At 41.6% G+C, this 13,054-nt stretch overlaps 1 protein-coding gene across 1 annotated transcript in view; it reads left to right on the top strand.

The window, feature by feature from the left end:
- nrxn3b (neurexin 3b) overlaps positions 1-13,054 on the top strand; it is a 324,175-nt gene that overhangs the window by 78,482 nt on the left and 232,639 nt on the right. Inside the window, exons 6-8 of the mRNA XM_032543642.1 lie at positions 6,268-6,569; positions 8,488-8,511; positions 10,978-11,139. Of these exons, the coding sequence (XP_032399533.1) occupies positions 6,268-6,569; positions 8,488-8,511; positions 10,978-11,139 (488 nt within the window). The remainder of the gene's footprint in view (positions 1-6,267; positions 6,570-8,487; positions 8,512-10,977; positions 11,140-13,054) is intronic.

Genomic DNA, 13,054 nt, shown 5'->3' with positions numbered 1-13,054 from the left:
CACCTTGTTTCTCTGAAGAGCCGTTAGAAGTACCTCTGTTTCTCTTTCCTTCCATCTGCCACTCTCATTCTCCTGTCCCGGCTCTCGCCGCCTCTCTGTCTCCCAATCTCTCTCTGCTTTTTTTTTCTTCTTTTTTCTTTCCCTGTCTTTTTTCCCTTGCTGTCCCTGCTTCCATCTCTCGCTTCCTTTTGCTTCCTCCTTGTCACTTCTCTTTATGTTTATCTTCCTCTTTTGTCTCCCTCTCTTTGTCACTCGTCCCTCTTCAGTCTGTGCGCGCAGACGGGGAAGACAGTCCCAGACAGGTTGTCCGCCGCGGCTTCACAAGGTTATGAGAAACACAAGATGAGAAAAGAAGTGTCAAGACTGACAATTCACTTCAACCTTCTATTTATGTCATATGACATCTTAAAAGTTGTCATGAAGAGGGCACATTCAGTGCATTTTGTATGTAGTTTTTGACTGAAAAAACAAATCCCTGAAGAACCTTCCATACACAACTTTCACCCGCTAACTTTAGCACTCTTGGACCCTGCATTGAGTTTAATAGTTGCTGCAGTACATTGGTTGTAATTGGCCAGTTAAATATTACCATGCAATATATTCTACCACTTCTCCCTCCAATATAAGCTGTGCTTTGAAGAGAGACATCACCCATCATGCTCCAAATTTATTTGACATGTGATGGCTCACCAATGAGCTTCAAGCCGCAAATTTGCATGGTTAGTGTGCTCCTCGTGTCTGTGCCGCAGTGGAGCACATTGTTCATGTTTGGCTGCATCAGGCTAGCTGCGCTGCTTTAATTGTCATTAGCAAATGATGCTAATTTCTCATTTTGGGGATGGAAGAAAAGGAAAAAAAAGATAGGACAGAGTACGAGGGAGAAAGGATGAGGAAAGGCATGGGTTTTCAAAATTTGTTAAATGCATTGGGTGTGATGACATCGCAACCTTGAATGCCTTCGGTTGCTGACGGTGTCACACAGACAACAATAGCTAAAAGCAGAACTTGGCTTTCTATGTTTAGGTCTGGAACTTGAGGCTAGTTTATCTGCAAATGTAGTTGTGTGATGGGATGTTAGCACAGATTAAATTCACTTCACCCAGGAAAAGTCTCCTTGGGACTAGCACTAGTGTTAGTAGCCCAGCTTGCGTCAAGTGCTCAGTGAGCTTATGGGTTGGCAGCCTTATAACTGTAGCATCTCCAACTAAAGCCGGTGTTTTGCCACAATAATCACAATGCATCCTATATCAAATGCTACCATTAAACTCACCGGATTTCCCTTTACATGCTTTAAGTCTTTTTCCTCCCACAGTGATTAAGACCAAATATAATATCCTGTTGTGATCTTAGGGGTGGAGCGGTTGAAGGTTGTGGACTGGAGCTCTATTAGGTGATGCTCCCTACTTAAAGGCCCTTGGGGTCGGACTGAAGACCGAGCTTGGGCGGCACGGGTGTGTATAGCGATGGGGAGCGGAAGAGAAGGGGAGATGGTAATGAAAGAGCTAATTGCTTCCAGTGGATTTTGAAATCGAACCCCAGCCCCCAGTGGATGGGCCAGGCAGTACGCAAATGGAATATTGATGACTACGGCGAAAATAAGAGAAAATGACCCTGCTATATGATCGATCTGAAAGCCACAGATCTGTGCAGAACATGTCTCAACAGGCAATACATTTCCCCTGGTTTTTATGGATCCGTATATACTTACCCCGGGTTTCATATTGCTGAGGTGCACAAATATTACATTATATCAATTTGCTTTCTCTATTATTCATAGCAACAATGTTCTTTACAGATCCACATCAACTTTGTAATTACATCATAATAAATATATGGAGAGCCAAACTTACCATACAACTTACCCAGACTGGTAGCCTTTTACTTTAGAATTTGGATTTAGTGGAAAATATCATTTATGGTAAAAGATTAGACATACATTTGGACATTACAAGTTAAGCAGTAAACGGGGAACCTGGTTGTTAATCCTAATTAGACTTAATCATATTAGAACAACACTACGAGAACGTCGACATGCTAACATGCTAACAATCACAATGATAATATTTAGCAGGTATCAACTGAGGTATTTATTTTAGCTAAGCATTTGTCAGTTATCACTAAAAACTAAGTAACACTGAGGCTGTTGGGATTGTCTGAGTTAGTTTTGCATGTATTTGGCCACAGTATTTGGCAAATTGAAATGTTGACCTGATGATGACCCTTGATTTTAACTTTCCTTGAATACTTTCTCTAACGTTAGGTCGGCCACAACTTTGTTAACCTGTTGGGCCACAGACTAAATATGTTAACCCAACGACAACATCTCACCGCCTTTTTAAGTGCTAGTTTTGGATAGATTCGGTTTTTCCAAGATGTGAGAAAAGCAACATGGTAGATAAAATAAGCACAGCTGAGACGTCAGATAGGTCGGACTCTCGTGTTCAACTATATATCTTGAAATGTTACCGTTGTGGCTGAAAATGACAACAGGAAAATGTCATGTCTCTGCAATTCAAATCAACTGACATTCGTCTACCTGGAAGCGCTTGATGTGTTAGAGTGCCAAAAACATGTATTACACTGGTCAATAGGGTTAGTGATCTTCAACTCTAGCTCATTTCCCACATCCACGTCTGGTAAGTGGCCACTAATGGTTTCGTTTGGTGTTTTGATACCATTAATAGTAATGTGACCAGGAATCCCTTTGGATGTCGTAAGCCTGTGTTGTAATTTGAGCAGCAATCCTTAGGTAGACGACCTAATTAGAGGATGCTGGGTAGATGAGGAGAGTTGCCATGACAATAACCTTTGTACCTTTTGGTCAGGTGGGAGCAGACAAGACCAGGTGTCTGGAGCGGATCTGCAGGATTACCATGCTGCACGCCTACGTAGAGAGCTTAGCTGTAGAGACAGAGGCCACTTCTTTTGTGGAGTTTTTAGCAATTGAATTCACAAGTGTGTTTCCCAATCCTACATTTGCCAGTTTGTTCAATAAGCAAGCTTAAACAGCTTCAAAGATGGCATGTGTGTCATTGTTAAGGAAAAGTGAAACTTCTACCCATATTTGCCTGCCATCAGACACAGTGGCAAGGCCCCTCTGGGCAAGATACTAGTGTCAAGCGTAACATCTAAGAATTTCTACAGAACGTGGTTACAGTGCCAACTGTTTCAAGGACTCTCTCTGGCTTGGGAGCCCCTGAGGGTTTTGGCCCATACTCATCCAGATGTGCAATCAAGCCAATTGGAGCAAGGAGCTAGAGACCCATTTTGTGATAGACTTTGGTGACATATAATGGATTGTGTGTGTGTGTGTGTGCTTGTCTGTGTGTACTGCGTGTGTGTTTTTATATATATATATATATATATATATATATACACTCACCGGCCACTTTATTAGGTACACCTGTCCAACTGCTCGTTACACTATTTTAAGCAGCCAATCACATGGCGGCAACTCATGCATTTAGGCATGTAGACATGGTCAGAGAATCTCCTGCAGTTCAAACCGAGCATCAGTATGGGGAAGAAAGGGGATTTGAGTGACTTTGAACGTGGCATGATTGTTGTGCCAGAAGGCTGGTCTGAGTATTTCAGAAACTGCTAATCTCCTGGATTTTCACGCACAACCATCTCTAGGGTTTACAGAGAATGGTCCGAAAAGAAAAACATCCAGTGAGCGCAGTTCTGTGGGCGAAATGCCTTGTTGATGCCGAGTCAGAGGAGAATGGCCAGACTGGTTCGACTGATAGAAGGCAACAGGGACTCAATAACCACCTGTTACAACCAAGGTGGCAGAAGAGCATCTCTGAACGCACATACGTCGAACTTTAGGCAGATGGGCTACAGCAAAGACCACATTGGGTGCCACTCCTTTCAGCTAAGAACAGGAAACTGAGACTACAATTTGCCACAGCTCATCGAAATTGGACATAGAGATTGGAAAAACGTTGCCTGGTCTGATGAGTCTCGATTTCTGCTGCGACAGTCGGATGGTAGGGCAAATTTGCGTCTACAACATGAAGCATGGATCCATCCTTTGTATCAACGGTTCAGGCTGGTGGTGGGTGTCATGGTGTGGGAATTTTCTTGGCACTCTTTGGCCCCTTGGTACCAATTGAGCATCGTTGCAACGCCACAGCCTACCTGATTATTGTTGCTGACCATGTCCATCCCTTTATGAACATATGTCCCCACTTCTGATGGCTACTTTCAGCAGGATAATGCGCCATGTCATAAAGCTGGAATCTCACAGACTGGTTTCTTGAACATGACAATGAGTTGGCTGTACTCAATGGCCTCCACAGTCACCAGATCTCATCCAATAGAGCATCTTTGGGAGTGTGTGGAACGGGAATTCGCATCATGGATGTGCAGCCACAAATCTGCGGCAACTGTGTGATGCCATCATGTCAATATGGACCAAACTCCTGGGAATGCTTCCAGCACCTTGTTGAATCTATGCCCACCAGAATTGAGGCAGTTCTGCAGGCAAAGGGGGTCCAACCGTACTAGCATGGGGTACCTAATAATAAGTGGCCGTGAGTTATCTACTGCATACATACAGCCAGAAAGTCCAAAGGGGTTGATGACTTTCCACTTAGTGTTTTTCTTTAGTATTCACAGCACATCATTTGATGTCCTAGACAATTGTGCAGTAGCAATATTATATGGATGTTCAACCTACTCATGTATTGAAAGCCTGTGCAATCTCTTAGATTAGATGCATGAAATCAGTGGAGCTGGAGTTTTTTTTTTTTTCGTTCTGCTGCCTCTCTGTATTGCACTGTCCCAGTGGTAATAATGGGTTTCTATTTATTCCCCTGGCACATGGATGAGGGCTTTCGCAGGGCTTTTGTTGCCTCCCAAACTATTTCCTCTTGTCTCTGTGTTGCGCATAGACATGAGTTTGACGCCAAGGGGAGAATTTCTCCATGACCGGAATCAGCTCCCCATCATCCCACAGCCCCACTCTACTTCTCTTTTGTTTCTCTCTCAATATTCTTATTCTTTTTTTCCCTCCTTCTGTATCTTTTCTGCCAGCTCCACAACACTGCTCCCTCATGTTTACACATAGCCTGATCCAAAACAACAAACCGAAGATTTAAAGCCTGCAGCCTGCATGCTTTCTTTTTCTCTTTTGCTAACTCATTTTTTTCTTTTCACTCATGGCCCTCATGACTTCTCTGTGAGTACACAAAAGAAATTGAGGGATGCAGAGAAAATGAAATGTCACATTGAAAATTGTATTGTTGGCAGAAACAGTAATGGCATAGTTACCGTTACTAAGTGCCACAGCGGCTGGTCGGTTTGGTTTTGTGTTGAGGAGGGCTTTTTCTGAGGGTTACAATAGAAAGGTGCTGCCTTGAACACTGTGTTCTCACATGAGGAATCTTCTAGCCCTAAAAAATTGACAGCGAGTCTGACCTTGTCTTTCCCGGACCACCTTTTTAAGAGGCACCAGGGGAAGTGTCAATTATTTCATCACAGATCATAAGGAAACAGGACTACTCTGATCCCCTGTCTTTCTTGTCATGTCTTCTCTTTCCCTCAGCCCTGCAATTTTTAGTTTTGCTCTCTCACTCCTTCCATCCATCCCTGAGCCCACCCCTCCTACACACACACACACACACACATACTTTCTGTCTGGAGCTGTCTCACCTTACTCTCCGTGTCAGTCTAAAAAATAGGCTCAGGAAGTCAATGTGCAACAGCCGAGCGATATAAAACTGTAAAATCATGCTAAGTTTGATTTATGCGCACCATTAGCAGGGAATAGTGTTCCATCATAAGTAGTCTGTCTGTCTAGAGGCTGTATGTGAAACCTAAACCCACGGTCGTACAGATTTTATGATCTGAACTGAATGATGGGATTATCGTAGCTGTAATTATTGTGAACAGTGCAATGTGTGTGTGTGTGTGAGGGAGAGTGTGTTTGTTTGATGTAACCTTTTCTGCAGCATACAGTGGTTCTCATATTTACAGATGCTCGTGATTGATGCGGGGACCAACACAGATGCTCAGCTCGTTTCGTGTTCACCGCAACAAATGCAATAATGAATGTGATAATGACTGTTTGGCTGTAGTTGTCATGGAGCACTTAACTCATGGGGCAAACATCTTCTTTTTAACGACGCACGGTGAATCATAGCAAGCTCACGTGGTGGATGTCAGTGCTGAAAATGGATCAGCTTACTTGCTCTTGACTGTCGTGAAAAAGTATATCACTTCTAAAAAGTAACATTTCCATTCTTCCCTTGTCATTTTCAGCGCGGGAGGAGAACGTGGCCACCTTCCGTGGCTCGGAGTACTTCTGCTATGACCTGTCGCAGAACCCCATCCAGAGCAGCAGCGACGAGATCACGCTGTCCTTCAAGACCTGGCAACGCAACGGCCTCCTCCTCCACACGGGGAAATCGGCCGACTATGTCAACCTGGCGCTAAAAGATGGCGCCGTCTCCCTCGTCATCAATCTGGGCTCCGGGGCCTTTGAGGCCATCGTCGAGCCAGTCAATGGGAAATTCAATGACAACGGCTGGCACGACATCAAAGTGACACGCAACCTGAGACAGGTAATCGGGGGTAGCAGTGATGGACGGAGTTTGGAGACAGGTGGACTTTTTTTCTTTTTCTTTCCCGCTGTAGATTACATTGCTTTTAGGAGCTTTGAGGAAGAGCTGGCGTTAAGACTGTCACCTTGTTCTGATTGGTTGCCATTTCACCGTTACAGATCAGTCACAGATACATTATTGAGATAGATCTCATTAAACATTTGGTTGTCTTTACAATAACATATATTCTATTTTAATTCATTTCATTGTTCAACTTCTTTTCCATGTAATGAAAAAAACACAGGGCAAAGCAGTTCTTTCGCATGTGATTGATAGCTTAGTCAAGGTAGCGTTATGCTAGGTGTTTTCTTCTCTCCTGTTCATCGGCTTATTGAACTCAAGTTTCTTTTTTGTTAAAGTTATCTGATCATTCTATTTTTCTTCACTCTCCCCTAAGCTGACACTTTCATCAGGCGCTGTCGCTATTTCCTCGCTTTCAGAAAAATGCTCGTGGAAAATATAGACGTTCACTTTAAAGCCAGGCAGAGTGAATGCCTTTGAGCTATATTAATGCAGTATTTATAGCTCAGATGGTCATGATGCTTTTTATAGATAGAAATGCATTTTCATCAAAGATGTGCATTTGTTGCACATAGGCGTGACAGATTTTGTTTACCATTTTCTTAATGGTATTTAAAATTAGCCTGTATTGCAGCTGGTTGGAACTAGTATGAATCAGTGCTGTCTACAGGAGGCTGTCGAAAGAAAGTCGCAAAACACTGACTACGTTTACATGTTATGTCTTTTGCCCTTTTTCCGGAAAAGACGTATTCCGACTTAGCTGTTTACATGTAGCTGTGCAAAATATGGATTTCTTTTTTTTTTTTTTTTCAAAGTTTACCAACGGTGGCAGACTTTTTTGACTTTTTTTCAACCGGCTTCTCGAAAAGGTCTGTGTGCGCGTATCCAAAAACCTGTTGATATCCAAGTCTTTGATAATGTTTAAAAGTAGCTGTGTTTCTCCTTCTTATCGGGGCTGGAGCATTGCTGGTTGTGTACAGTAACCATAGCAACGCACAGAACCCACCATAAGCCCTAAACAGGCCAGAGGCCGTAAACTGCGCTAAAAACCCTTGATGGATAACGCATATTCCGAATACCCTGTTTACATGTCCTAAGAATGCCTCTAAAACCTGAATAATACCGGAATAACCCACATGTCTTAATCGGAAAAAGCTATATTCGGAAAAAGGCTTTATTCGGAATATCCAACCGGAACATGCTGTTTACATGACCTGTATCAAATTCGAGGTAAGGCAGCATTTATTGTTGCTCTGAGAGCCGCACAACAAGTAACAACAATTTCCTGACCCTCCCTGACAGTAAGCTTTTGCTCCACAGGTTAGTGAAGGTGTAGCTGAAAATCCCTACAGGATAAAACACACTTTAGTAGGTTAGAAGCTAAGAGCCAAGGGCTGCTTGCCTGCTTTCTTCTTTCTTTCTACAGATCTGTCTCTCTATCACTATCATTTTCTTTCCTCTTTGAAAGGAACGCTTTGATAGGCTAAGGGTGAAAAAACACTACACGTCAGTTGGGGTTTAAGCCATCCTACACAAGTCTTTATCTGAAAGTCCCACCTCTCTCTGTGCTCTTCTTGCAGGACTCCAAAATTTGGCTAGGATGGTGCGCTTGCACTTTATTACTGCAGCAAATCTCCGACAAATCATGCAGTGTTTTCTCACCACAACCCTAACTCATCCATGATATAAAGACATTTTTCTTTACTACTAACCAGTATCTAACCAACTAATGTACTAACTAACTAACATCCTAATTCTTCATCATTGCTTTTGGTTTTTTGTTTTCTGTCCATCCTTATTAACAACCTTTTTTGTTCACTATTCTTTTGATTTCCTTTCTTCCCCTTTTTCTGGAAAGCAATCAGGCATTGGACACGCTATGGTAAACAAACTACATTGTCTGGTAGATATCATTCTTATTGTCTTTTTTTTGGGTTTGCCGTGTGTCCCCTCCCCCTCTCTTCTTTTATTCGTTCTCTTTGAGTTCCATCCTAGACACTCTTATCAAAAAATGAGGAGATGGGTTTGTATTACCAGGCAATTCTTTCTTCGCTTCTTCTCAATTTCCTCCCTGACCTGCCAACAACCTCCTTCTTTACCCCACAATCCCCCATCCTGTTTTTTTTCACTTTGGCTTTTACTTTTTTCTCTTTGTTTCTTCCACATTACTGCAGATTTCCAACAAGTACAAATTTAATTATTCGCCTTTGTCAAGGCAACTTACTTTTTTTTTATTGTTTTTTTCACGCAAAAAAAGTCCCCATTTTTTGTGAGGACTGTCGTCCAGAACTGACAGAAGCTTGCCACAATCCCAAAGATGGTGACCTCGACACCGAGCCCTAAAGGAGACCAAAAATGGCAACCCTTAACCTTCATTGCGGGAGCTCTGACAGTTGTTTCTAACTCACTATGGCGCATGGCATGCCCACACCTCATTGACCACTCACCTCCCAAACTCATAAATAACCTCAACCCTAACCTCACCCAAAATAACCACTAACACTCTAATTCACTCACCTTCCACCCATCACTGTATCACTCACCCTGCCCCTCCCTGTGTGTGTGTGTTCTTGTAGCATGCTGGTCAAAGTGGTGTTTGTGTGTTTGTGGCTAACCTTGATCTCCCTTACCCCTGGGTCCATATGCATAACATTTCTAAGAATAAGCATACTGATCTAGGATTATCGGTCTGGTCCAGTGACTTTAAAAATACAGCTTTGCAGTAGTGGAAGAAATATTTAAATCCTTTACTCGAGTAAAAGTACTAATACAACATTGTAAAAATCCTATGTTACAAGTAAAAGTCCTCCATAGAAATGTTACTTAAGTAAATGTATGTAACATGGTTCATACGTTTTGAAAAAAATCTGTTATGGAATTTGAAATGCAAATTCCAGACCTGGAAAGGTTTTGGAAAAATAAAAAGACCCAGAAAATTTTTGAAAAGTTATGGAATTTTTTTGGAGAACCTATGAACCACATGCATTGTCATTAATTTTATTGTTAAACCTCTGAGGATAAACCTTAACACAGATTTTGATTCTTATTGCATAATGCCGACTGAGATTTTCCGGAATACATAGTTATGGAAATTTAGTTTTGGTTAAAATGCATATGAACCCTGATGTAAGTATCATCAGGAAAATGTACTTAAAGTATTAAATGTAAGAGTACTCAATGCAAAGAAATCAGGAAATGGAGGAAATAATCCAAGCAGAATCGGCTAATCATTATAGCTGGACTTGTAGGTCTACATAACGTTGGCTAGTTTCATTCATAATAAAACATCTTATTTTATAAACTACATGTCTTTTGTGTCTAAACATCTTGTAAAGTAACTAGTAACTAGAACTGTCAGATGAATGCAATGGAGTAAAAAGTTATATTTCTCTTTGAAAAGTAGCAAGTGGAAAGAAATGAGTAAAGTAAAGTACGAGTACCTCCAAATTTGTACTTAAGTACAGTACTTGAGTAAATGCGTACATAGTACTTACTTACATTCCCCCACTGCAGCCATGAGATCAGAGATCAGCATCAGCTATTCTGAGAGTGTCTTTGAATATGGGCTCTGGTCTGGACTGTGCATGAGCCTCTACACCTGTGTGGCCTGCTCCAGCTTTGTATGGCACCATTGATCCACTTACTCCCTTACATGTCCAATTAAATGTGGTTAAGTTGCTTTCTAATGGTGATGATCTTGGTTTGCACATTGATGTGGTGTGAAAAGCCTCCCTTTGTTTTGCATGAGTGTGGATATATATATATAGATGTGTATATAGAGGTTGAAAGACAAGAGTAAATGTGAGACTGATGGCGTGAGAATGAGTGTGAGTGTAGGCGTGCGTGCGTACGTCTCTGTCTCTGTGTGAATGTGTGTGTGCGTGCATTGGCATACGTGTGTAAAGTATACGTGTGTGTGTGTCTGCAGTTACTAGATAAATCCCGAAACCTAAGACAAGTGCAATCAATTTGTCCTTGGTTTGAACATTGTACTAACCCTCCCCCCAACCTGAAGTTTCAAAACCAAACCTACGATCCATTCTCTTACCCCCATCAAAGATAAAGAAAATATGCCTCTGCCATATTTTCTTTACCTGTCCTGTGAATCCTATGGCAAAATAAAAAATCCATTAACAAAATCCAAACGCTGTCTGGTCCAAACAACCAATCGCTTCAAGGTACCAAAGGATTCTGTAAAGCAACCTGCAGTACAGTGTGGGACCTAAAGAAAAGCTCAAATAGCTCATTTCCAATGCAGACCAAGGAAGGAGGTGTGTTTTATACACGGCACTGGTTCAAATCCCAGAGTGTAATGGCTCGGCTTTGGCTATGTGTTACCCCTCAACAGGTGACAATCTCCGTTGATGGGATCCTCACCACCACTGGCTACACCCAGGAAGACTACACCATGTTGGGCTCCGATGATTTCTTCTACGTGGGTGGGAGCCCCAGCACTGCCGACCTGCCCGGATCTCCAGTTAGCAACAATTTCATGGGCTGCCTCAAAGAGGTAGGAGAGACTCAAATGAATACATAGAGAACACATGCATGACCTGTATGTGTGTTGTTCAATCACAATATTGTATCTGCATTTGTGTTTTATTTTTCAATGTTTCGGGATGTTGTTGTAATGCATATACTGTATGTAAAGCCACAAGTGCAGGTTTTTTTCTTGTCTCTAACTTGCCAATGCAGCTGTTTTAGATAAAGTATAATCAGCATACTTTCCCTGAAAGGAAAAGAGAATAAAATCAAATTGCATTATCAATTAAGCTGCTGAGTTGGCAGAGAAAATACCCGACTTTCAATATTCCCTTGCTTAATCTAATTCATAACACTTACTGTTTGTGTGTGAGAAAATATTCCAAAAATTGCTTCTGTCTCATGTAATTTGCTGCATTGTCTTGACTGTGCCGCTAAAACGCCTCCCAATGGGCAGCCATCTGAAAGAAATATTTGCCTATGATGAAATAGGAAAAGGCTTTGTTGTTTCGGGACATTTATTATGTAGTTGCTGGCTCTTTGAGCTTGTGAGTAGAGCCAAAAAAATATATTAAGTGCCCTGTTATTTACATTTTGCTCCCCATTACTTATTCTGCAGCAAGTAATGATAATAAAGGGAGGACTGGTGGCTCTTCAGAGCTGTAAAAAAAGTCTATATTCATTTCTGCAGTTTAGCAGCAGCAGTCTCAGTTACAGCATTATGTTTTTTACTTGGCACTGGGTGCAAGTTGCTGTACTTATGTGGGTAGCTGTGGTATGGAACAGTGCTTTTATTTGTAAACTAAATATCATATTCTCATTATGTGTGATTTTTATCTTGCTTTTTAAAACATATTTTGGGAGAATGGCATTGTGGTCCCTATATTGTGTTTTTTGAGTGATATTTTAAAGCCATAGCCGTTCTGTTGCAGTGTTAAAAGGAAAACGATGACATTACTGGACTAATGTGCCTTAGATGCTGCCGGAAGATGAAAGACCGATCATATAAAATGGGGAAATCCAACACCGTGTACCATAATGGATCTTCCATGTGTTTATCTTGTGAAGGAAGCGGTGGAAGTGTCTAGCTTTGATCAGATATCAACCTTGAAGTACACTGGAGCTGTACTTTCAACACCTCCTTCGAACCATCGCCTGAGCATTTTGGATGCACACAACAATATACCGTTTTTGACTTAAATAAATAAGAACTGTGATTTTGCTGCCACTAACTCTACATTGCTTTCCTTTAACAATGGAAACGAAAAGACAGATTGATAACATATGTGCCGAAATGAAAATAGCTCACGGTGCTTTGTGCGGCCAGTTTGTCGCTGGGGTGAGTGAGGCGGAGGGACTGCAGGGTGCGCTAGCTAGCTAATTCTTTGTGGTGTAATGTACTGGTTAATCTGCACTTGATTTCTCTTTCTCAACGGCCGTATGCATGTGTCTGTAAACTGAAATTGAATTGTGAGAACTGAATGTGAAAGTGTATAGAGTGTATAGAGTGTATTTTCAACGAGGATCAAATACAGTTTCCGAGCACCTAGTTTGTTGGAATCCATTTTCCCAACAAATACATTACATTTCCAATGATGCTACTGATGCTGGTAATTGATGCTGGTAATTTAAATATAATTTAATTTAAAAATTCAAGTTGAACAATTGAAATTGAAATTATAATTGATTCAAATCCAGTGACATAGTCCTGCTCATACTTCTCTACCCTCTTGTCTTTTTCTCTGTATATTTATCACAACCTTCTCAAATTTGACAGAGCCAGTAAGCCTTGTGATGTCCTGCCAAGCTCAGTCGAGCACCTTCCAACATGCCTTTCATTTAGCCAACTTAGCTTCTGTCAGACCACACTCTTTTACCCTTCATCTTGTTTTCAGTACCCTGTCTCTCACACACACACACACACACACACACACACACACACA

The sequence above is a fragment of the Etheostoma spectabile genome, chromosome 18 (assembly GCF_008692095.1).
Source record: "Etheostoma spectabile isolate EspeVRDwgs_2016 chromosome 18, UIUC_Espe_1.0, whole genome shotgun sequence".
Classification (NCBI taxonomy): Eukaryota; Metazoa; Chordata; class Actinopteri; order Perciformes; family Percidae; genus Etheostoma; species Etheostoma spectabile.
Note: the sequence above shows the minus strand (reverse complement) of the source record. Positions and strands in the feature narration are given on the sequence as shown.